At 44.8% G+C, this 26,355-nt stretch overlaps 1 protein-coding gene across 1 annotated transcript; it reads right to left on the minus strand.

Moving 5' to 3' along the window:
• Nucleotides 1-4,815: 4,815 nt before the first annotated feature.
• Nucleotides 4,816-17,812, minus strand: LOC144121183 (uncharacterized). The gene is made up of 2 exons (XM_077654256.1): nt 17,734-17,812; nt 4,816-5,633 (listed from the first exon to the last, which is right to left on the minus strand). Exons 1-2 carry the CDS (start codon nt 17,810-17,812, stop codon nt 4,816-4,818), a joined length of 897 nt encoding a protein of 298 aa, XP_077510382.1.
• Between the last annotated feature and the right edge of the window lie 8,543 nt (nt 17,813-26,355).

Here is a 26,355-nt window from a genome sequence, read left to right on the forward strand (position 1 = left end):
CACTTGCCCATCTCGCGCACCTCTCAGAGCGTGTTTTTACTCTCTCGAGGGAACGGAACACCATTCACATGATGCTGACGTAGTTGAGCCGCAGAAAAAGGCGGGCTCTATACCTTACCTCCGCACTATTTCGCACCGTCCCAAGAAAGTTGCACCAAAGTATGATGTTGTTGTTATCTTGACAGCTAAAAGTGAGGTAGGAGCACTCTGCTTCTCCGTTCAAACTAGGCTTGATACAACTACGGGTAATCGTCCGCTTTGCACAGTGGCAGATAAAAAATGTTCACGACTTGCAAAAGTAAACAGTTTTTTGCGTTCCGCTGCCTCGTAGCTGAAACTACTATGGGCAGACAAGCAGGTATCTGAATGTGCGCCTGGCTGAGAGCACGTTCACTGTATAGAGAGGAAGGCGAATTTTCATCTGACACTGCACGTTCAATCTCGTGAATGCAATCGGAGGACGAACTTTCTCTTTGCACGCCTGATTTCCGCGGAATATCAGTGGTTTAGGGAAGTGATAAATCTGTCCTGATATAGTTGAGGATTGCTACATCGGTAAGGCTAAACACATGTGCCTGGCTAAACCGTCGGTGAACCTTCACTGTAAGCAATTAGTTTTTTAGATGGTTTACTAGTACGTCAGTGCCTTTCGATTGGTTTTTGCCCTCTCACTGCTTTGGGGTTTTGCGCGCCTGAATCTCTTTGCAGGTCTTCCTTTGCCGCTGTACTTCAATAAAATTTCAGTTGTTAGACCAGCCTCGTCTTGTGCTCATCTCTTCTCCTGTGTTGTGTCTTCCGGCTGGTTTTAAGATGTAATACTGAATGCCGGAAGACAGCCATTTTAGAGTCAAGCGCACTTATAATGGCCGCAGCTATAATGAATGTTCATTACAAAAAATAGTGCTTACTTCATTTATTTATGCATGAAGTATATGACACTGCACCAAAATAAAAAAGGACTAACCCTCATGGCCAAACTACAGTAACAGCAAACAAGGGGACACCATAAACCTGCTGCACATGCAAAAGCTTGCACTTCAGGCCAATGCAGAAATCAGATCAGATTGCTTCCCAAACTGCATGACACTGCCACGCAAAGAATGTGACAGGCAATAAAGGAGCAACAAAAACGCGAACTGTAGGTAGCAGCCAATCTCATGCTGACAAGCAACAAGGTCAGGCCAACATAGACGTGGAAGGAGAAATTTGAAAAAAAACCCACAACAAGCACATAATTATTTTTAAGGTTTTCACAGCATACTGAGCCCTTTAAATGGCAAAAACTTTCCTGAAAAAACATAGCGGAAGCGGCAATTTTTTTTCGGCAATCAATTTTTTTCTTGTACTTCATTGTTCTAGACGCATGGGCAGATGTAGAGTAGTCAGTTTAGTGCATGCATCCCTAAGCAATGCCATGCCAAAAACTGTACTTACAGAAAAAGCTTGCTTACTTAGTGAATACTACTGGCCATCCACTAATTTCCCAGCCTGCTCCAGGTCCCTGGCACAAATCGCACGCAACTTGGTGGCTTGCACAAGTTCCATGCAACTCTTGGCCTTTAGCTAGAAAAAATTGAGGGATCAGCGAGATATCAAATTTTACATGCATTGCTTTGTTTCAATGACCGACTAAGAAAAAAAACAGCGGTTTCTGTGAGCGCAACTATCTTTTCACACTAGCTTTCTACAGTAAACCATGTTTATCGCGACCTAATTCACACAGACTTGCTGCACGGTCCCAGCACTACTTTGTATAGCTCTATGGTTTCAAATGCTTGTTAGCTCTGAGCCCTTGGGCTTGCACTCGTTAATGCAGAAAACCTCGGAAAGGGCAACCAGAGCTACAGCTCAGTGGTCTGTGGGAGAACTTTTGGCTGGGTGACACAGTAACAAATGCTGCTCCAGTTACTTTCACTTCATTGCAAAAACATCGCACAGCAGAGACCTGTCCTTCATTTTTCATTGCAGAAACAATCACTGAAATTCAAAGCACGCATACTAAATGCACACCTACCTTCCAACACAGCTTCATAATAATGGGTATAATTATTGGAATGAAATACCAGTCAGTACATGTAGTTTTCAATTTATCCAAAAATTATAAGCAACCGACAAACAATAAACAATAAGCGGGAAATAAAATACCCAGAATTGTTTAAAAAATCTGTCAGAAGAATTATGTGACATCCACTACACTCCAGCAGTCCTTCGGTTTTGTGTACCTTCAAGCCACACTTTCTTACAAGCACATTTGCACATAAATTGGGTTGAACCTGGTCTTTAAGAATCTTTTTTGGTGCAACAGTAGGGACAAACCCGGTTTTACCCAAAAACGAAGGGCCCTACACATTGCGTCACAAGCCCAGATGGTGCACTTGACTCGCCTGTTATGCTTATGCTAGAAACTGGAACAGAGATATCTTGACTAAATCGAAAAAAGAGGAAGTGCAATTCATGTGTAATGCAGAGAGAAATACGTAATACCACACTAAAACACTGGGAGGATTCCAAGGGTAGGTGAATGCATGAATGGGTGGCAATCAGATGGCTGAATGAGATTAGGAAATTTGAGGAAAAAGGGTGGTAGCATGTGACACGTGATACAGTTACCTAAAATGAACTGGAGAACCATTGTTCTGCACTACATTTAACAGCACATTCACACGACAGACAAAATCACTAACTCCAGGAACGGACTGCGCATCATGCGACTCAATGTCAATCACCATTGCAAATGGCATCAGCACCGCGGACTGCACATGAGGAAAAGTAGACATATTTATGCTCTCAATTTTGAGCAGCAGTCAGCTGCGCTTTTAAGAGCAAAGCTATTAAGTACGGCAACACTGGCACTTTCTTTTACAGACATGAGGGTGCTCGTGAGCATTCAAGTCCCATGTTTGTTTTGCACCAAATGTGTAAATTGCGAGGTATGTTTAAATAAAGAGGGGCATCTAACATGGGCATCAGGCCCGCGCATGAGCAGCTCTTCATTACTTCCCTTCTATATCCCTCCCTTATATCGCGGTTCAAGTGTCCACCAAAATGTTAGACAGTTACTGTTATATTTCCTTGAATTTTCCTTCAATTAAATTTCACTTTTTCATGGATGCAGCTTTAAGGTAGAGGTACCATCTGTGCAGTATAACCATATGCTATGGCAATAAACCAGCAATAAATCTGTGCTGACAGCAGCTTGCCCAGAGCATTGCAAGGATGCTATGCCATACAAGGATTGGTGTCATCGTGCAATGTTACATTACTGACTGACAATTAGGTCTCTGTATCAGAAATACTGGTAAACCATCATTGTAGAGCACAATGTTTTTAAAGGGATAAAAGAACATATAGGTCCTTTACGAGGACACATATGCATACCAGGCAACAGGTGTGATATGTCAAAGCACGTTTATGTTAACAGCAGCTGCGTCAAGAGCTACATCAGCGATTATATTTTGTACAAGTCTACAGTTCCGGTAATTATAAGCTGAGGTACTGCTGTGAAGTGCATGTAGAGTTTGCATGCATTTCTAAACCTAGCTGCAAGCATATGTTGAAAATATTTTTCTAAATATTCAGCTAAGTTATGCATCACTGAAAAAGAATAACTACCATGAACGGATCAGGAGGGATGACAGAGCCGAAGGCAGGAAGCACGCAAGGCCCAATAGATGCTGGCCGCTGGCAACAGCAAATAAATACATCCATACCAACAGCTCTCAGTGGCTGTAGCCATGTCATGAATGACAAGAGAGGAAATCGTGTACTGCTTTAAAAACTAAAATTAGACGTAACATAAGTAAATAAAAAACCAATGAAGCAAAAGATTACAGTCACTGACCAAGTCAAAGTAAAAACAAATTGACGTTTCGAAACCCGTACGGGTTCCTTTTAAACAATGAGGATAAAATGGCAGTGACGAAACTTAAATACCCAGAATATGACGTAGTAACTATGTACACGAGTGGCATCGTCCCTTCCCTCCGGTTCATAGTATCAGGTGTCGTCTGGATGAATGATGACTCAAGCAAAAGCCGTGCCGTCAGGTTCCGCTCTTTGGAAAGAATTGCGGCCATGTCCCAGGCGATATCATGCGTTTTTTCGTGCGCGTGCTCGGCAATCGCATTGGAAGCCACTTTGTGGTTATCAACATCGCGCTGATGCTCTTTCTATCTTCTGGGGAATTTTCCCGTTTTGCCTATGTAAGCGTGGTTACATTCACCGCACGGGATTCGGTAGACAACGCCGGGAAAGCGGTTATCTGGCAGGGGGTCCTTGACATTCACCACCATACTTCGAAGTTTGTTGGAAGGCACGTGTCCGATGCGCAAGTTATATTTGGCGAAAATACGGGATAAAGCTTCGCTTATACCCCGTACATATGGAATTCCAGCAGTGGCAGTGAAAACCTTACGACTGGAAGAGCTCGGTTGCAGAATATTTTTTTTGATCCTTTTCACAAAATGGTAGGGACAGCCGTTGGACGAAAGTTCTTGGCGTATCATTTGAAGTCAGCTTGCAAATCTTCATTTTCTTTGCAGATTCGTGTCGCACCCCTCACCAAAGATGACACAACGGATCTTTTGTGGGCAATCGGGTGATTTGAATTAAAGTCTAAGTACTTTCCTGTGTGCGTAGGTTTTCGGTATACTTTGAAGGAGAGTCCATCGCCCTTGCGTTGTACTAATACGTCGAGGAACGGGAGAATGCCTTGTTGCTCATATTCGACCGTGAACTGTAGTCTCTGCTCGAAAGAATTCAATTGTTGCAGTAACCGGGAGACGTCCTGTTTTCGTAGAATGCAAAAACAATCATCTAAGTAGCGGTAAAAAGCTTGGGTTGAGGTGTGAATTTACTGAGGACTTCCGTTTCTAATGCTTCCATTACAATATTTGCGGTCGTTACGGAAATGGAGGCGCCCATGGCAGTGTCGTGAGTCTGCTGGTACAACTTCGAGCAATATGTAAAATACGTATTGCTGAGGCAGATCCGTAGTAAATTAGAAAGGTCTGGAACGTCAAACGGAGTGCGTTCAGCGAGAGTGGTGTCCCTCTGCAAAAGCTCTTCGCACTTAGAGACGGCCATGCTGACCGGCATGCTGGTGAACAGTGACGTGACGTCGAAAGACACCATTATATCTTCTTCGTCCACTTGTATGTTGCGCACCTTTTCAACAAAGTCGCAGGAATTGGCCACATGTGTTGCGGCTCTACCGGCCAAGGGACCTATTACACTGTGCAGGTAATTGGAAAGGCTGTAAAGAGGTGACCTGCTGAAATCCACGATGGGCCGCAACGGAACGCCTGGTTTGTGGATCTTGAGTAGCCAATAAATAGCAGGCGCGGAGCCGTTTGTGCACAGTAGTTGGTAGTATAACCTCTTCCTGTCCGGGGGCATGAACTTAAATGTATCTGCCAGGAGCTCTTGTAGCTTCCTTTGAAGCACTCCAGTAGGGTCGCTCGCGAGGGCGGTATATGTTGTTCGGTCCTCAAGCAGGCCACACAATTTTTCATCGTAGTCTGTCGTGTCTAGCAGCACAGTGGCGTTGCCTTTGTCCGCAGGTAGAACAACAATACTACGGTTGCAGCGCAGATTCCTGATGGCTTGTTTCTCGGGAACTGAAAGCCTTGTGTCTTTCCGCCATTTTGAAAGTATGCCAATGGCGCGGGAGCGTGCTTAGTTCAGGACTGCCGACGGCAACCGGTTCACTGCTTGTTCCACAGAGCAGATTACCTTCCTCTTATCCGGTGCACGACCGGTATTCAAGTTCAGACCGCGGGAGAGGATGGATGTCCCGGCGGTTGATGGCTGGTAGGAGGACAAGTTAACCACGTCTTGTACATTCCTTGTACCACACGGCCGTAAAGCTTGAAGTTTCCTTTCCAGAGACGTCGTGCACTGGCGCTCCCTCAAAATGGCAATAAAGTTGGCGTGTAGTTGAACGTCAATGAAATCACCTTGAATGGTGTGTTCCAGCTGTCGCCGGGCAAAAAAGGCTTCAGTTTCCAAGTTCTTGATGTTTTGACGACATTCTTGAGGACGTGCTTGGACGAGTCTCCGCTCCGCTTGTCGAACGATGTGGTGTCCCCAGGACGTCCGTACCAGTGTCTGCAAACGAATAGACTTGGGCACCAGGTTTTCTCTCTCTTGCAAGCCAAGTTGAAGTTAGGATGGGATCTGAAAGCGGTGATTCTGGAGGTGAGTGAAACATAGTGGCGTATTCTCGTGACGACGTCTTGTCCAAAAGCACTCCTGTAGCGGACATAGTCAAGGGTTCGACGAAAGCTCGTCTGGTCAAACATTAGTAGAAGCAAAAGATTACAGTCACTGACGAAGCCAAAGTAAAAACAAATTGACGTTTCGGAACCCGTACGGGTTCCTTGTTCACAATGAGGCTAAAATGGCTGTGGTCGAAACTTAAATACCCAGAATATGACGTAATGACTTTATGTACACGGGTGGCATCGTCCCTTCCTTCCGGCTCATAGTATCAGGTGTCGTCTGGATAAATGATGACTCAAGCAACAGCCGTGCCGTCAGGTTCCGCTCTTTGTAAATAATTGCGGCGTTGTCGCAGGCGATATCATGCGTTTTTTCGTGCGCGTGCTCGGCAATCGCATTGGAAGCCACTTTGTGGTTATCAACATCGCGCTGATGCTCTTTCAATCTTCTGAGAAATTTTTCCTTTTCGCCTATGTAAACGTGGCTACAATCACCGCACGGGATTCGGTAGACAACGCCGGGAAACGCAGTTATCTGGCAGGGGGTCCTTGACATTCACCAGCATCCTTCGAAGTTTGCTGGAAGGCACGTGTCCGATGCGCAAGTTATATTTGGCGAAAATACGGGATAAAGCTTCGCTTATACCCCGTACATATGGAATTCCAGCAGTGGCGGTGAAAACCTTACGACTGGAAGAGCTCGGTTGCAAAATATTTTTTTAGATCCTTTTCATAAAATGGTAGGGATAGCCATTGGACGAAAGTTCTTGGCGTATCATTTGAAGTTCAGCTTGCAGTTCCTGCCCCCGGACAGGAAGAGGTTATACTACCAACTACTGTGCACAAACGGCTCCGCGCCTGCTATTTATTGGCTACCCAAGTAGCTCCCCGCGTTTCCGCACCAGGTTGATCTGCTGCAGGAGGATCTGTCGTTGCCGCACATCCAGGTTTCGCAGCATCTGGTATGTCACCCCGTCTGGTCCGGGCGCCGAGCGGCGGCGGCAACGCTGCAGCGCATTGTTCAGTTCCGCCTGCGGTGAACAGCGCATCACATGGACGTTCCGAGGCGACGGACGAGGGACTGGCGTCGCTTCTGGGGCTCTCAGTAGCAGCTATGTTAGCTGCATTTGCTGGGCTGGGCGGCGCGAAACGATCGGAAAACCGCTCTTCCAACTCTTCAAAGCTGAGGCCGCTAGAGATTGCGCGGGCGGCCAACGGTTGACGGTTTGCCTGCGATTCTGGTGATACGCCGCAGGGTGTCAAACAGCCTCGGCGAGCTGACATCTTCCTCCAACCTTTGGCATAGTGATGCCCACTACCAGCGGTATAGCTTGGCGTGGCGGCACGCTGCCGCGTCCAAGCGGTTGTAGACAGTCCAGAACAACCACATCGGTTATCGTCAAAATCAAAAAAACAGTGAAAAAAGGCACCAGGTCAAAAGGGTAAAAACACCATGAATCAGCTCAAGAAGCTACGTCACAAAAACAGTGAAAATAGGCACCTAGTCATTTAAAAAACAAAAAGATGAAAGACGGGACAACAGTTTAAGACAACAACGGTTTTGACCTGGTGCCTTTTTTCACTGTTTTTTTGATTTTGACGATAACCGATGTGGTTGTTCTTGTTTCCCGTTTTGTTTGCTTTCAAAAGGGGGTGTGCTTCGTCTCTTGGTTTTGGTGTCAGCACCTGCGCTTGTAAGCGGTTCGAGCTTCAGTGGTATCAGATGGCTACAGTGGTGTGGTTTTGTTTTGAATTTTCTTACTTTGGAGAACGCGTAATTCTCAAGAGTGCACTGTCGCTAAGCGTTCCTTTGCTTTTTGTTTTCATAGAAAGGGCCGGCCCGGTATAAGATTATCTTGTAAGCGTTGGTTCTTGTGTGGTCTGTTTATCGCCTGGGCAGATTGTCACGTGCCATATTGATCAGATTTGAAGTGCGTTGGGATCGCTATATATATTTGCCTTGTATTCCTTCCTTTAGTAAAGTTGTAAGTCTGCGTTAGTGTGTGTCTGCCTCCCTTTCGTCCGTGTTCTTGTTGCGCAGTTCGTCTTTTTTGCATTATGATCAACCAACTAGCCCGACAAGTCCTGTTGAGGAAAAGATATGGCCGAATTACCACAGGGGTCTTCAAGACGAGCTCCAGCCGGGCTGCGGGTGAGGCCGGGTTGACGGAGGGAGGGTCTGCTCACCAGCAGCCAGCTCACAGCCCAAAGGAGCCTTGTGCAGCACGCATGCGAAGCAGCAAGACTCAGCGGAGCCCTGGAATAGGGGCCCGACCTTGCGAAGAGGCCAGACGTCAACGATGAAGACGATGGCCCACCGCTAATCTCATTGACATTTCAATAAATGTTTTGTTCTCTCTCTCTCCAGGCGAGCTTCTTGCATCAAGGCGTGAGCTACGCCCGTGTGGTCTTCTTTTTTGTCCCGAGAAATATTCTCTGGACACGTGGCAGCCCCCAAAGAAATTGTGATTCATACAACAAAGAATGTCTTCCAAGACCGGCATCAATTCACTCAAGGGTAATGTGACAGATAAGATTTTTGGTTATGTTGCCTAAACTATGAAGTATGAAAAAAGTTTCTTTGTAGAACGAAACCACTTCTTCTTCCGGCGCGTACAGTGCATTTGCAAAAATTGCTTGCTTGGGTATATATCTTGATGTATAAACACTCACTCCTTCATTTCCCGACTAGAATTTGTATGCTTTTCTTTCAATTTTTTCTTCAACTCTCTATAGTTCCTCTCTTCCTAAGACTCCTTGCTTGCAACAAATAATTATTCAGTGGTTTTAAATGCGCTTGCAAAACAAGGAAACAGAATAACAATCCCACAGCTCTTACTATTCCTCAGTGTGGCTATACGCGACATGAAGAGCCTTCTACAACTCAAACAATTCCCTGGGATACTGGCACCCTCTTAAGCACACCTCCATTATCGTGTGGACATAGTGCATTCCCGAGACTGCCTTCCTACCTTACAGACCTTCTTCAAGATTGGACCAACATAGACAGCATGTCTATAGCGAGCAGGTGAACCTTTGTTGACATCAGCGAAATCAATGCCTGTTATTGTTAGAAATTCCGCATGCAGACATCCCTTCGAAACGTATGCTTTCAATATATAACTCTGTTGTCTGTTGCCATCGTATTTTACTTTCACACCGTCTTCCCGTTGAACAGTAGTATACAACTAAGGCGACGAACAAATGTCGGCATTGGCCTTCATAGTCGTTAGTCGACCCAACGTCTGTGCTACGAAAAAATTGCACTGTGCGACAAAGTAGTGCGAAAGAACTGACAACGCGATTGCACTGGTGTGGAATGTCTCTATTTTTGTCCACAGGGGAATCTACTGCAACAGAACTTGTACAGCGGAAAGGATTCTTCTTAACAATAAGATGAATGTGGTTACTACGAAGGATTGTGTACACTAAAAAAGCCACGATTTTTATTCATACGTACTCGTCACTCGCCCTTTGAGAATTTCTCCTGACTAATTCTATAAAGCAGAGACTTTAAAGAAAAAATACAACCTCTCTCATCGATTACAGTATGCAGAAGGATAAAATTATTTTTCAGAAAGGTTTCGCACATTCTATAACGTCTCAGTGGTGTACGAACTTGTGTAGCAACCAACCCACATCCAAGCACAGAGCGTCCGTCCCAGACCCGGTGGATGACGGAGGTATGGTGTTATAAGGCCAGGTATCTTTCTATGGCAGCTCAATACAGGCTACAAGCGCTAGTCGACGGCACCCAAATGCGCACTCTCCTCACGCAACCAGGAGCCACCGAAAGAGGCCTTTGAAGTGATAGCTCTCGCTCAGTGCCTTTACTGCAGAGCCACAAGGAGTGTCCTGCCCTTCACCTTGGCTTCTGTGGTGTGGAAAGACCGTTGTATATCTGAAGAATGACGGCGAGGAGGATCATGAAAATTTGCGTCCGCCTTTTTCACCTGAGGTGGGCATTTGTCCTCAAAACTCTCGACATCACCTCCACCTCAAAAAAAATTTGCTGACATCACTCAACCTGAAGCTCATCAGTTGAGGTTGAGGTATCCTGTGACGCCCTCACCACACTTTTCGTGAGGTCACTGCTGACCTGACTCAACCTCACATAAACCTCAAATTGTGAGGTTGAGGTCGGCTGCTCGACCACAGAAAACAAACGAAAAACAAAACAGAAAAGCGATTAAGAAATTTTTCAGTTAAAAACAATTCTGAGAATCCTTTGAGACAGGAAAGCCGAAATGATGATGGTATTATTTAATAAGGTGTGTACAGACACTATTGTTGTGCATGCAATAGGAGAAGCTTATCATGAGGGATGAACCCTCAGAAAGTATAAGGCGTGCAGGCAGGGGTGTCCCATACACGGTTACCACTAGTGTGTCGGTGAGTATTTTATACGTGTCAATATTTGGAAACCTGCTGCGAGTATGCTTGTTCTTATTGGAAGACTCTCGATCATATACGCAGGAACCGGCAATTCTCAAACACAGACCTTCTACACCAGCTACCAGAAAGTGGGAGTAGTAGGGAGGGGGGGGGGGGGGTGTTCACGATACTGTTTTCAGGCTTGACAATAGTTACCGAATATAAAGAAACTGGTCATCGATGTACTTTCTTATGCGACAGTTATGCAGACGCATATCAGTATATTTCGATTTTCTTGCTGTGTTCGGCATAGCGAGAATCCTCTCTTCAGTCCTGTGTATGTTGTCTTCGAAAACACTTACCAAGCTGCGACTTTAGTGCACCAACAGAGTCTCGTTGTATTTATGTCTGTGTAGAAGAGAACGGCTTCCTTTTATAATGAGAAAGCATTAGATGGCTCGCGTTCAAGCTCATATCCGCAAAAAGTATAAGCAAGATACGGCACCATGTGACGTCACGAGCCGAAGAGTCGCGCACGAAGAGGATGACGTCACATATGCAGTTAATGCTAATAATATAATTACTTAACGCTAAGAAGAATACATATAATTAGTGATGACATTGTACGAGTCTGACATCATACCAGGTCACGCGACAACGATGTAATGTGCCATCAAACCTAGTCACGTGACGACGCTGATATGACGTCACACCTACTCAAGGGAAAACGATGTCATTTCTTGTTATACCAGGCCACCATCCACCCCATTTCAAGATCCATATGGATCCCGCATTAAAACACATGCGCGCAAGGCGCATTACAAAGAGCGCCCACAACCCGGTCCACATTAATGACATTCAGATTGTCCAGCAGGTAAACGCCCCCAATCTCATACATGACATACTGCAAAAGATAATGCAACGACACATGCCTTTGACTCTCGAGATGATGGCGATGATGATGATACTAACAGTGTGCCCTTATGAGCCTGGGGAAGCATGATATACCGCTACCAAATTAAAAGTTGCCAGAATATTGATTAAATATTGTACACTACCCAAAAAACGAAGGCAATTATTGTGCGGGAAAAGAGGAATACCTGCAGCTAATAATTAGGGATGATGATGCTGATGTTCCTGCTAGGTCAAGACCCTCCCCCGGTTTCACCACTTCTGTCCAGGTGGCGATGGTAATGGTTTCAAAATCCTTGGAATTCTCCGATGACTCGGTGATCACGCGTCATTATGAACGAAAGGTATAGATTACGTCTTTGAACACTGTGCCAACTATTAAAATCACACGGGTCAAAACAACTGGCCTAGAATGGGCAGCGTGAGCCGCTCTCTCTATCAAGAACACCATGGCTCTCCGCTGAAATTTCCCTGCAGCGAAATCTTTTTCCGAACCCCCCCCCTACTTACCACCTCCCCCCACGCCGGGGAAAAAAACCGCCTAAATACTCATACGGCTCAACAGAATTCTGGGTACCATTTCGTCAGACGGTGTGAGAAAAGCTGCTTTAAGTCAATTACTTGTTTTCCTTCAAAACTAAACTGATAAATGGTACGCCAGCATGCTCGACGTTCCTTTTTTGCACGCGAGCACCGCGTGAGCACTTTGCGAAGCCGTTTAAAATGAACGATGGGTCTCTGCAAAATAGTTAAAGGAAAGATATGCCTGGTCGTGTAAAAGGTAGGCTGCCAACCTAAATGATCCCATACTAAAAAATAAAAAAGAACGATTAGAAACAAACAAACAAAACTCGCACACTAAAAAGAGAAGGTAACATTGTGCCCCATTAAACGTCATATTAGAAGCTTTGAAAGAGCGACTCAGCAGCACAGCGCGAGCATGTAATTAGTTCTATTCACACATCTTCGCGCTTTTTTTAATCAAATAAGCAAGTGTCCTTGTTAGGAACAGCCTCAATCACATTCTCTCGCCTGTGCTGACTACTCAAGTTTCTTGTAAGTCAGCTTTTAATGTACAGCAGGATACACTTTATTCGACTGCAAGGCAAGAGCCATGACGTCAGCTCCGGCAACGAGCATGAACACGAAGCAGTCTTCCTTGGGGCCATCCGCGCTGCGACGAATTTATTGGGAGCTTGTTGGACTGAACTTAATTGTTTGCGACATCAAGCAAAGCTATCGCGGGTCAAAAGTTAGTTACGTGCTTTGCGCGCTCCCAGGGGTTTCAGCCGACCGGCAGGCAGCTACGGCAGCTACGCCAGCGGGGCAACGGGGAGAGAAAGGGACGTTCTGTGACAGCAGGACTCCTTCCACGAACAGCAGAGGGGTGCGTCCTCCTGTCGGCTCGGGGTGAGCGAATATTACGGCGCAGCACCGAAACCTAAGAGCGGACTGCGGCATCCGGTTGTCTAGACAAGGAAAACCGAACACCAAGCGTCATTACATGAACAATGCGGTGATGCGCTGCAACTCCGATTCGGAAGCGGCACTCGTAGTAAGACATGGCAACTGTAAAAAGTCTCGACCTCAAAATTCTGACCTCACTGAAAGACGACCTCACACAACTTCAAACTCATGCGTGAGGTTGAGGTCTGATTTGCTGACCTAACTCACAAAATTTCGAGCCGTCGCCTACCTCACCTCACGACTTGAAGTTGAGGTCATTTTGAGGTTGAGGTCGACTTCATGAGGTCGAAACCTCATGAGGTCGCCCACCTCTGCCCCCTTTGGGTCAGTGTGGAAGGCAATAACGCCTGCTTTTACACAAAGCAACTGCCATAATCTGTACATTCAAAATGATAAAGCCTAGATGATCAGTGGGTCAGTTCACTCTCTAGCTCCTGGCGCTGGCAATTGCAGCCGCGGCGGATCAGGAGCATTAAATGCGACGACGGCGACATCTTGGCCGTTAAATGGGGATCTGTTCCCACTTGCACAGACTAACGAAAAATGCACTGCTATACACCAAATACAACAAACAGCGTGAGGTGTTCCTTGGAAGGGTTAACATCGTGCGCACGGATCCCAAAATACTTCTGCTGCCAGAAGTGGTCATTGAAACAATGGGGACCGATTAGTGTTTCGCGGGCGTTAGGAATCTAGTTCTCCGGTGCTCAACGATTTGGCCATTTAATTCAGCCATGGTGATTTTGGCCAACAAAAAACCGATACTATACATTTCAGAAATTTACAGTGTTCTTCGAATGATCTACGTTTTGCAGACTCGTTACCTGGTGCGCGCGGCTATTGAGTACGAGTGAAATTTTCTAGCGGTAACTGCACGGTGTCTGCTCTCACAGGGAGGTACAGTAGGCGTATTCCCCAACTTAGGTGATAGATCTGGGAGCTGAATAATTATCTCCTGTAGCATGAATTTCTCAGCATGTTGAAATTATTTTCCTGAATGATACAGGGAGAAGTGACTAACTCCCAGGGTTTTGAACTAGGATTTGTTTATACAGAAGGCTGAGAATTTGGTTATAGGAGTATCAGCAACGGTCGCATTAATGAAGCGCCTTTACCTGCGCGAGCTGTGGGCGCATTCTGAATGAACTGCGTTAGGTGGAAAGAATAAGCCGAGAAATGAATCTTCAAGTTATTAACATTACCGATTGATAATTAGATCTGTGTGGCGGAGAAAAATATAAAGATGGCATAATTAAGTACCGAACACGTTGGTATCTCCGATGGCCAACTATCTTACAGGGCACTTGGTGATGGCCGGCTGGCCGCAGTTTCCAAATAGGTATTTGAAACCAATACGGAATAATAGTTGCATTTGCACCGCTGGTATGCAAGTTGCGTTATTTTACTATTGGCTGCAGCTTTTTGGGTGTGGCAGAACTAAAACTGAGTCAGATTTTAACCGCTTCCATGAAGCGTTTTCACACCTTGACGATGAGCAGCGTGCAGTGATTTGGGCGGAAATTAATTTAGACGACGTCAAATTGTCAATTTCCACTCTGCAGGATCATAAATCTCCTTCTACGAATAGTGTACAAAGCGAATTCTGCAGAACGTCTTATCGTTCAGTAACACCTATTTCTTTCGAAGTTAACAGCTCTGTTTATTATGTAAGCATTTGCGTCCAAATTTGAAGACCGAACACCCCATCCTAAATCCTAAAATCAAAACAGAAACCGGTTGAAGACTGTTGAAGGTTATCGATTGATGTGAAGGGTGATGTTATGTCATGCAGATTATAAGATATTTCGGAAGCTCCTTTCGTCCGTTTTGCATACAGTGGCGTTAGAATTGTTAGCCTTGCGTCAAGCATGTGCTATTCAAGCCCGTAATATCCAAATCCACCTCATATCGCACGTTCAGTGTTGGGGAGAGTTTCAGATGAGGCCGGACAAGTTGTTCTGATTCATACTTACCTGGTTAAAGCCTGTGATAGAGTGCGCCATGATTTTTTTTATTGTAGTGTTGAAGCGTGAAGAATTAGTGACGCCTTCCTTGGGGCATAGTAGTATGGTATAAAGAGTTCACTGCAAGGATAATGGTAAACCAAGAGCTTACAGTACCTATTCCGCTTATATCGTCTTTTTAAAATGGCTGTATGCGATTGCCTTCGCTATTCCTTTTATTTGGAGCTCCAATTTCTTCGTACCATCAAACCTGTAGCGTTTTGCAGCGTGTGACTAGTTCAATGCGTAATTAAGATGATGACGCCGCCCTTATGTCTGATGGCAGAAAGTTTTTTCGAGGCTTTCCATTTAACTTAACGCTTCTGGGAGAGTGCGCCACAGCTTTTTTAAAATTAGCTCCGGCACAAAGCAAAATTATTTGTTGGCATCAATCGGCGCACTGAAGCCTTGCAGTGCCTGTAGTTTCCCGGCATCAGTTTCGCAATAGTGGGTCTCATTGAGATTATCAAACCTTCTCACTGATTCGACAACGCAGGCTTGGGTAAATGGAAATCTCCCGGTGGGCACGTGCGCAACTTTTGCAGCATTTTCTTGGTGAAGCTCATATATATATATATATATATATATATATATATATATATATATATATATATATATATATATATATATATATATATATATATATATATATATTGATAGCACGCCCTGTAATACCGCGAGTGTGACGTAGAACGTCATCTAACGGCGATGGCGGAAACTGTGCCAGAGCCCTCTTATGCTACCTATGGCAACAAGACTGCGAGAACCGAGACCCCTGTTAAGCTATTAGCAGACAAGGTAAGGGAAATGAGGGGCTCGTTCGACAAACATATTGAGGAAGCCAACAGTCACCGAAACCAAGGGGCATAGAGGAAAGTTTTTAATCTTTTTTTTATTTGTAGCGCCAATCAATCAGTTTAAAGAAAATTACTTATAAAGCAGCAGAAAAAACAACCATGCCGCCGGTGGGATCCGAACCCACGACCTCTACGTCCACCGCTATGGTCGAGGGTGGCGCTGGTGAACATTTTCAAGGTTCGCTTACACGCAGTAAACATAAATACCCACGAAAGCAGCAGATTGGACAGCCGTCGCCGTAGCTCAGTTGGTAAGTGCACCGGACGCGGTATTCGGAGGTCGTGGGTTCGGATCCCACCGGCGGCATGGTTGTTTTTCTCTGCTGCTTTATAAGTAATTTTGTTTAAACCGATTGATCGGCACTACAAATAAAAAAAAGATTAAAAACTTTCCTCTATGCCCCTTGGTTTCGGTAACTGTTGGCATCCTTAATATATATATATATATATATATATATATATATATATATATATATATATTGCTACTGATGCATTACATGAAAAAAACGTACAGGCCCCGTGTATTATACTTTTCGACCTTTTTGTGGCACTATCAGCGGGAGCATAGAGATAATTTATTCTCAATTCTGGCAGAGCTGGTCGTGTACACTTGTTTATCCGCCAATTATTTACACTTTTTTTTCATAACGGTGAGCCATTCTTCCTTGTATCTGTGCTTAACAGGCAACTAAGTGACCATCTGCATTTTCGGTTCGCTGCCACTGAACATAGTCCTGGAGAGGGATGACGACGATGATGTATTGATGATGCATGATGATGATCATGGCCAAAGAGCGCCATAGCACAATCTATTTTTGTCTACTCATGGTGGGGTCCAAGACCCGTGTCCCAAGTATGGGGTTGGCTTATGAAATATTTCAGAATTAATTAATTATTCAGCTAAAGTATACAGTAGCCAACCTGCTCGCCGAACACTGTGAACGCGCGACCACGGAATAGCCATCGAGCAGGTGACCGTCTTAGCCGTGGAGTCAAACCTGTTCAAGAGGCGACATGTCGAGTCATGGCACATCTGGCTCACAAATGCGGCGATGAATAGGACTCTAGGAACGCACACCTCCGCGTACGTTAGTGGACTGCTTCACGTGCTAACAAAGGGAGAGCGCCACTGCTGGTACACATTTTATTCACCCCTGTAGAAGGGACCGAGATGGTCCCGAAACGATGGGAAAACATAAAATATTTTTTTGGCGACCGTTTCCACTCAACTGCTGTTTCAAGAACCCAGCCAGGCGGACTTCAGTCAAAGATGTTTTCGTTCAAATCATGTCAGTTGAACTGTCGCTGTCATGCTTCCCTTTTCATTACAAAAAAACTGGCGCGGCCGCTACTTTCAATATCAGGCTTTTTGAGGACTTCACGTTTTTTGACTGTTTATGTTTCCAAAATTAAAGACAGTTTGACATCTATTTTTCAAAAACTCTTACTGAAGAATTGCTTTCAGCAATGCTCGTCTTAATCAATGTATTGCGGACAACAATTATCACTAAAATGAAATCTCGCGTGAAAAGGACGAAGGAAAAGTAAATTACAGAATAGACTGGTAACTCGTTACTGCTACGTTTCGCAACGTGTCGTTTTGCACAAGTTCTCGATATGAGGTTCGAGATCCCAAAGAGACCACACAATCTGAATTACGTCCACGTACTGCGCATTTTTCACACATTCATAATTAGTCGCATAACATATATAGCATACCATCTTCCGTACCAAAGATTCGATCGCACTCTCCGTATTCAGTTGACATCATAATAAGCAAGACGGTAAATCGCGACTTCGGCAGTGCCTGATACAGCGCCATCACCAGAATTGTCGATTGCGGCGCACACAGTAGTCCCAGATAAATGGTGCAGGCGCAACTCACCAGTCAAAACATACGCTTGTACCAAGCCACCAGGGAGCTCAACGCTCCGCCGAAAATGACATCCGACGACGACAGGTCATGACCTCCCGCCATGCCGACTCCTCAGCACATTGAACAAAGGACCACTGTAACCCCTATAACAAACAATGTGCATCCAAACCATCGCCTAGGACGCCGCCATGCACACGCCAGAGCGCTTCGCAGGAACTACGAAAATCACCCCCATAGACAGTATAAAGACGCTGTGAAAAACCGCTTCCGACAAGCGGCCTCCTTAACATCCCCACCATTGCCTCCGTCGCCAAAAATAACCTTGTATTAGAAAAAAAAAAACCGTGACGAGGCACAGACACTTCCGTCACGGGAAAAGTTCCAGACAGACAGACAGACAGACAGACAGACAGACAGACAGACAGACAGACAGACAGACAGACAGACAGACAGACGGACGGACGGACGGACGGACGGACGGACGGACGGACGGACGGACGGACGGACAGACAGACAGACAGACAGACAGACAGACAGACAGATACTGACACAGACGGACGGAGGGATAGATGGACGGGAAGACACAGACACCTCCCGAAAGATGGGGTTGTCACTTGGCGACAACTTCAAAATAAGAGCTAACTCCACCTCAGCTTCCTCAACAAGCTCTACCTCCCCTACAACCCGGACACATGCCCAATCGGCGCACAACACACAACCCTATACAATAACAACTCGGCCTACCCTGACAACCCGACAGCACCCTCTCATAACATCAGTCACCCTTGCCCAGTGGAAGGCGGTGTTATCCAGGCATCGAAGTACCAGCGGAAGGTGGTGGGCCGCGCCCGTGGGCGGCAAAGGCCATCGGTCACAGGAGTGAAGGCTCCACCCAGTAGGAGGGAAGCACCACTACATCAGAACGATCAAATGTTTATTTCTCCCCTTGTTGCTTGAACACTAAGATCGTCGTCTTAGGTTAAAGTGGATACGTTCCGCAGCAGGATCTTGAATTCCAATGCATACTTTATATCCAATAACTCGATTATGTGCTTCTTTCGAACTGCTTTCCCCTGTTCTCTTTTGGACTCTAGGCTAATTCGAGACACCACCATCCTATGGAAAAAAGGCCAGTATCGTTACACTGCATCAAAGAATGAAATACTGCAGACTGGTTTTCTTTTTCAATATCTTTAATGGTAACTCTCAGGTAGATATTATGAAACATATCCCAACAGATGTTATTAATTGGAAAGCATTACTAGGCTATGTCGACAAGATCGTGCCCGCAAAACGTGTCCGCATCAGTTCTGAGGAACTTAGAAGTAGCGCCGAACGAATGGTTGTAATCGAATCAGGATAATGTGAGGTTGATGTCGTACAAAGAATTATGTCGATAAGTTGATTAGTTTAATAATTAGAGCCAAAAATGGCCAAAAAGTGGGCGGAGCCAGGGCAACGCGTGGCGCCAAATTTCAAAAACCAGAAGTGTGGGCGGACGCAACGCGTGGCGCCAAATTCGAAAACCAATTTTGAAAACACAAAATTTGCAAGTGATAAAACTTCATTAAGTAAGACAATTATTGTGGTTATTGGGAAATTTGATGAATTTACACCAGTGTTTAATCAAGTAAATGTGAGAAAAAGGGAGAAGTGAAGCAGAGAGAGGCATAGAGAGGGAAAGAAGGGCAAAGGAAAACGAGGAGGCGTCAACGCTTTCGCGTTCCTTAAAAGCAGGTTACCGGCGTGACCTCAAACGTTTTTTTCTGTCAAGAATGAGACATTCACAACAAGTCAAACTTCGAGAGTACCGAACCGATTACTTGAAGTATTGCTTTTTAGTTCAGTCTATAGTCGTGTGGGAAAAACTGCCAAATAAAATTGTCATTCTCACAGAACACTACCGTTTGAATGTGCTTTGACAAAGTACTTATCCACAAAATTGTTGAATCATGATTCGTTTCTCTTCTGTGGTATTAAAACTGTGCAGTTATTCCCGTCTAAACCAGTGTGTATTGTGCATCCTGCTTGTTAACAAAGTGAATTGTATAGTTTCACTGATTTGTTTTCCTTTTTGATTTTAAAATATGTAATATTTTCATTGTACACATCTTGCAACTACTTTCTTGGCTCAGGCTGACAGTATGAATAAATAAACAAAAATATTCTAGCCATGCCTGACCATACGTATGACTTGCGCATCATGCATGTCGGGATGTGCGCATAATATTAACGCGATTGCATTAAGGGCGCCGTTAAAAAGAAAATATGGCGTCTTCGTCCACATCGGCATCGGCGTTGCGAGCGAAACCTCAAGGAAGCAACCTAGGTGGGCAACTAAGTAACGTAACCTTGTGGTGCGATCACAACCTTCCCACGGGATTGCGAGCAAACTGACCAACGTGGCAGGAGGCGGTTTCATTAATCGCTGCACCATTGCGGAAGGAATGGTGTGTGGACTCCCAGTGACCTATAAAGGTAAAGTTGAGAATGTCAATGCCGCGTATATGGGCCTTAACTCATTAATGTTATCGCGTCATATACTTAATGCGAAGCTTCAGTGTCCCCACCATATCTTTCAGTTCTGCTGCTCGGGCTCTTCCAAGTCCACTTCTGGTTTTCCCGTTATCGGAACGTATTTCTTTATCCCGCTGTCGGAACGTACATCGGTTTTCCCGGTATCGTATTTCTTACTGTGAATTGTACGCATAGCTCCCCATTGCTATGCTATTCCCAGCACCTATGTCAATACCCCTTACAGCCTGGTCGCCTTCCTGAAACTTGGCTTTTGCATCTCGTCTGCGAATTGGGGCTTAGGACTTCATTTGCTTCAACCTGTACCTTTCACTGAGCGTAATTAAAATATCTATAACACCGTCATTAATGCTGAACAATTTGTCGGCTTCCGCGTTCCGGTAAACAGCGATGACATTACACGTGCGCGCTCATTAACATTGCATCACTGTTTCTTAACTCAGTCAGCCCTATGATATCACACTTTTAATACCCGATAGTTGCCCCTAAGCTAGCCGCACCTGATAAGGCCTAAGCGTTAAAAGACGCCACGTTCAGATTTCACTGATGGTCTGTTCCGATACAGATGTTTTTAGTAAACACCACTCCGTCACTTGTCTGACGACCGCCACGGGTAAGTTGCTTCACAGCCGTTAGCGGTTGATGGCCGGGGATCAAATGGTGCATTCATAAAAAGAAGGTGGCCATCTTGTTTTGCTGAGAGTGTCCGCTGACGGCTCTGGTTGGTGTTTCAGGCCGCCATCTGGATCTAGTTATTCAGTTCGATCAACAATCTGAATTTTTTTAATTCACTAGAAAATTAAGGAGACGCTTGGGTTCTAGCAGCGGGTGTTCTACATCTGCGCCATCGCTGCACCGAATGGACGCACTAAATATACGAGTTTCAGTAATTGAATCAGGCCATAGGCGGTGGCCTCTTGGCCCTGACTCTGGATTAACAATTTCGTCCATCACACTTAGGCACACCTATCATGCCGCACTACCCTGCAAATTGCCAATTTGTGCCGCACATCCGTCCTTTACCATTCTACAAGAGAGCGTCCCAGTCCACCCTCAGTACTCCCCAAACCCCACTCCAGGGTCTCGACAGAACCAAGGAGTGGCACCTAAGACTGCTCGAAAAATGTGTTTTCTTAAATCCCGGTATACTAAAACACGTGGACTCTACATTCACGGGCAGGTGCAAATTCTGAGGGCAATATGATGAACTATTCATATGGTGTGGACCTGCCAGTAAAACACATATATATTCATTATAAGTGAGCAAACTAGGGAGGGCTGAAGGCGGCCCCGTCCAGCGAGGACCTGGAGGCCCAGCGTGCACTGGTCCCGAGAGCATGGGCAGCGGCGGCGATCAGTGGAGTCACGGAATAGGGACTGACACCACGCGCAACGAACATCCCCCATTCCCAATTCAGTACAGTGCTGTACAAAATGTTTTCTCTCCCTCCTCATTCCTTGTTCCAGTGAGAACCGTCCTGGTTAGAACGGCCGTAGACGAGCAGCGTGACATATTCAAATGGGGGCAAATGGGGGTCTGGGCTGATGACCGCATCCCCTTGAGAAATTAGTTCAGATTATATTGAAGGTTTATCTCTCTTCGAAGCAGCAACTGTGTCTGGAGCTGGTGCTCGTTTCCGACAAGGAAGTCAATTCTTTTGCTGCGTTTGGATTGAAAGTGCCAGTTATTCATAATTTACTGCCGTGCACTTGGTTCGTATAACTACGTTAAACATTGTTCTGGTTCCTAGTTATTGTACACTCCCGCTGTCGTACACCCATCCTGAAAAAATGATTTCTTTGTTGCTCGTCTGTGTGTCCGCGCGCGGCCCTGTGTGTGCGTGAGTGTGTGTGTGTTGTGCGCGCGTGTGTGCGTCTGTTGGGTTTATGGCACAGAGGCAACTGAGGCCATCATGCGCCAAGAACAAATTGTCGGAAAAGTCTTGTTGAATATTATAGAAATGTAAGAATCATCCCCGGTGTAGAGGCCCTCAAACGTAATACTACCCTGTGAACACATATATAAATTTTAAAACTGGCTACTAGTAAATGTTTTAAAGAGGGCTGGGTAACCTCTGTAACTTTCCCTGTCAGCGCAACGATATTGAGGCTCCCGACCAATCAAAATAAAAGCCTCAGCCTTCTTCTCAGGCATGAGAAAGTGGCTGAGGTGTACTCAAATTCACACATACCAGTGGGTAAAATGTTTATTTGTCCCTTGAGAAATGCCGTTTCGTTACGAAAGCTAAAAACACGTGATATATAAATGATTGCACCATCTCATTATAGCAGTCCGGGATAAAAAGGAATGTTTTCGTTAAAAACTGAGTAAAATACTTTTTCGCAAGTTTTTCCAGTTTCGCACAAGAAATAAAAAGGTGATTAATCGTAAATTAATGTCCAAATTTGATCTTGTTTTGTCAGCAGGAAATTTTGTTCGAGGTGCCTGGGTCCTATACGAAGACGGCAGATAACTTCCTTAAAACATTCCTGGTATGTGCAGGACTTCCATTCACTTATAACTGGTTCTACATTGTGTAGTTCGTTTTTTACTTCGGTTTCCCACGCGGACTTGCTTTTCTGTCTTATGTTACGATGTATTAAGTTACTGCAATCTTTTAAGGGAATATCTACTTTCTTTATCTGCTTGTCACGTGCTTGAGCAGCGCAGATGTCTGCTCTCTCGTTGCCTCAAAATCCGACATGACTCGGTGCCCAGCACCGTTTTAGGTATTCTCCCTTAGCTGTGGCCATTACTATGTTGTGTATGATATCACCAAGTATAGGAGTGACTGCATTTATAGAGTGTAGAGCTGCAAGTAGACTAAGGGAGTCTGTGTAAATAATACTGTTTGTCAGGTTCTCTTTTACTATTTGTTCAATGGCTACAGACACAGCGTAACGTTCAGCACTGTATATTGATGCGCACTGTGGTAGCCTCGCTGTATAATTGCAATTCCCTGGTACGACGGTCCTTCCAACGTAAAAATCTGTTTTTGAGCCATGTGTATAAAAAGCTGTGCAAGTACTGTATTTTTCGTGGAGTGCATGAAATTCTTGTATTATATGCTGTTGTGGAGTTTGTTTTTTGCCGAAATGTGTAAGAGTGAGATCACAGATTTCCACGAAAATACCATGGCGGCTGTGGATCTCGTCTACCAGCAATGCCAGACAATGTGTCCAGTACGCCGAGATTTTGGCACATCTTTTCATGATGCAAGAGCAGTGGTGTGGTACTTTGGGGTTTGATGTTAAACAGAATTCTGGATGAGCACTTCGTGTCTATTTGGTGGCAGATGTGTTTAGGTAGTGAACGGACTTTAGAAATGTAGGAACACGTGATCATCGTTCGCCTGTCTGTAAGTGATGGTTCGTTCGTTTTTACATATAGAATGTTTATGGGTGACGTCCTGTATGTACCAGTTGAAAGACGCAAGCCTATTTTGTGTGCTGGATCTAGCCGTTTAAAGTATGATGGATTCGCTGACCCGTACACTATACATCAGTAATCCAGGGGGAAGCGCACTACAGGGTAGGAACTTTGTAAGAGACGTCCTATAGGCACTTCTGTGTTTTCTCGACATCACTTTGAGTATGTTCAGGTATCAAGAAGCTTTCTTTTTCAACGCATTTTTGTGAGGCAGTAAAGTGAGCTTTCTGTAAAATGTTATACCAAGATATTTTTGGTCATTTTTCACTGGTAAATCTATTTCAATCAAGTGTAGGGTGGGATCTGTATGTATGCCTCGTCTGAGTGAGAACAGATTTGCCACCGATTTCTGTGGGGAAAACCGGAAACCAATTCTGTCCGCCCATGTTGCCAGCTTATTTATTGCTATTTGCATTTGTATTTCACATGTCGATACATTGGAGGATGTACAAGCTTTTTGCAGGTCGTCCACATAGACTGAGTACATAACGGACCTTGGGATTATTTTCGTAAGACAGTTCATTTTCACAACAAAGAGGCTTGTGCTTAAAATACACCCCTGAAGTACACAGTTTCCCTGAATGAAATTTATCGAAATGGTTGTAGGCAGGTGGACATAAAATGAACAGTTAGATAAGAAGTCTTTTAGACAGTTCAACATTCTTCTTCGGATGCCAAGCTCGGCAAGGTCTTGAAGAATCCCGAACAGCCAGGCCATATCGTATGCCCTTTCTAAATAAAAAAATACGGCGAGACAGTGTTGCTTATGAAAGAATGCTTCTCGAACAGTATTTTTAAGACGATCTAGGTGATCTGTCGTGCAGCATCCCTTTTTAAAGCTACATTGAAGGGCATCAAGAAGTTCACAGGATTGAAGGACAAACGTTAATCTTATATTATGGACACTTTCAAAAATTTTGCGAGGTGACTAGTCAGGACTATGGGTCTATAACTGCTAGATGAGGTTGGGGGTTTTTCAGGTTAAGGAACGGCACAATAACAACTTTTTTCCAGGTGTCAGGTATTTTCCGCTAAACCCATACTTTGTTGAAGAATCCTAAAAGTGCCTCTAGAGTAGGCTTAGAAAGATGAGCAAGCATTTCATAGTGTATTTGGTCGGGTCCTGGAGCACTTTTTCTACCGGCAGAGAGTACAGTGTTGATTTCTGGGAGTGTAAAAAGACCATTGCGTTGTTCATTAGCACCTCCACTTGTTGGGAGCCTTTGTTTATCGGCTATATTTCTGTGTTTTAGAAATGACTGCGTATAGTGTGAAGAGCCAGAAACTACAGTGAAGTGCTCCCCCAATATGTCTGCGTGTTCCGCAAAACACGTTTTTGTACCAGGTGTTGTGAAAAAAGGAATTATGAATGGTGAGTAGCGGCCATTTAATTTTCGAACTTGCTCCCACATTTTTTTATTGTGATTGAGCGGTTCATAGGAGATACATATGTTTGCCATATTTTCTCGGCCTTGGGCCAGATACGCCTCGCATGTGTTCTCGCCTTTTTGAAAAAAATCCGTTCTTACGAGTCGGGTATCTGCAAAATCCTCCCCAAGCATTATTCCGTAGTTTTTTTGCCTCCTTATATTCTCGTGTGTACCAAACTTTGTGGTTCTGGCGCACCACTCCTGTGGATTTTGGGATTGACACATATGCAGCAGAAAGAATGCATGTTGTGAAAATTTCATTTATCTCATCTATGCTGTGGTTTCCTAATATTATAACCTGTAAACTTGCTTTTTCTAAACAATGCCCAATCAGCTAAATGTAGTGTCCAACGCATCGGTTTTGTGGGAATAGCTGTTGGCGAGTAGTGCAGACCTATTAAAACAGGGAGATGACCGCTTCCATATGGATTGACTTAAACCGTCCAGTTAAAATCACTAAAAAGAGACGGTGAAATAAAAGACAAATAAAAAAACTCATTTTACCTGAGGATGGAAAACAGTATGTGGGTGTACCCGGGTTCAGCAAACAATTATTAGTGGATAGATTAAAATCCTCGATGAGCTGCCCTCTAGCATCAGTTTTCTGGCTTCCCCAAAAACTAGAATGTGCATTAAAGAGAGTCTTTAAAAGACCTTCTCAGTCAAGGAGTCTTAATTACAGCTGTGGCTCAATATATATAGAGCACACTGTAATTGTTTTATGTGCAATCAGAATGGCTGCTACAGCCTCGTCTTGTTATTAGTTTAGCTCACTAGCCGGGACACTGTTTTTTGCTATATTGCCCCACCTGCTGACAGCTTGCTCGGCTGTTCTCGGTCGCGGCGGAAAAAGTACAATTCTTTAAAAATAATTGTTTTGAGGCCCTAAATTTGTCTTTTGTAGACATAACGCAACCGCAGCGTGTGCTCCTAGGATATCTTTTATGTCACTGTAGTTGTTCAGAAGTCCTCTACAGATCCATTGCATCATGAAAGCCATCTTAATTTGGTTTTCCAATGTAGTTAAAAACAAGATCAAGTTGTTTACGGCCCCTTAATTCGGGGCCTGTCACCTTTTGACCGATACAGAGAGCTCCGCCGACCACCCGACGTGGATGGCATGGGGCTGCCTTGGGTCGTGTCCATCGCCTCTGCAGAGGCCCTGGACGACCGTGCAGAGGGCACGTGGGCGTTAGAGTTGGACCTCGATCTGTGGAAGGAGGTCCTGAGAGCTACGGACACGAAGGTCT

The sequence above is a fragment of the Amblyomma americanum genome, chromosome 1 (assembly GCF_052857255.1).
Source record: "Amblyomma americanum isolate KBUSLIRL-KWMA chromosome 1, ASM5285725v1, whole genome shotgun sequence".
Classification (NCBI taxonomy): domain Eukaryota; kingdom Metazoa; phylum Arthropoda; class Arachnida; order Ixodida; family Ixodidae; genus Amblyomma; species Amblyomma americanum.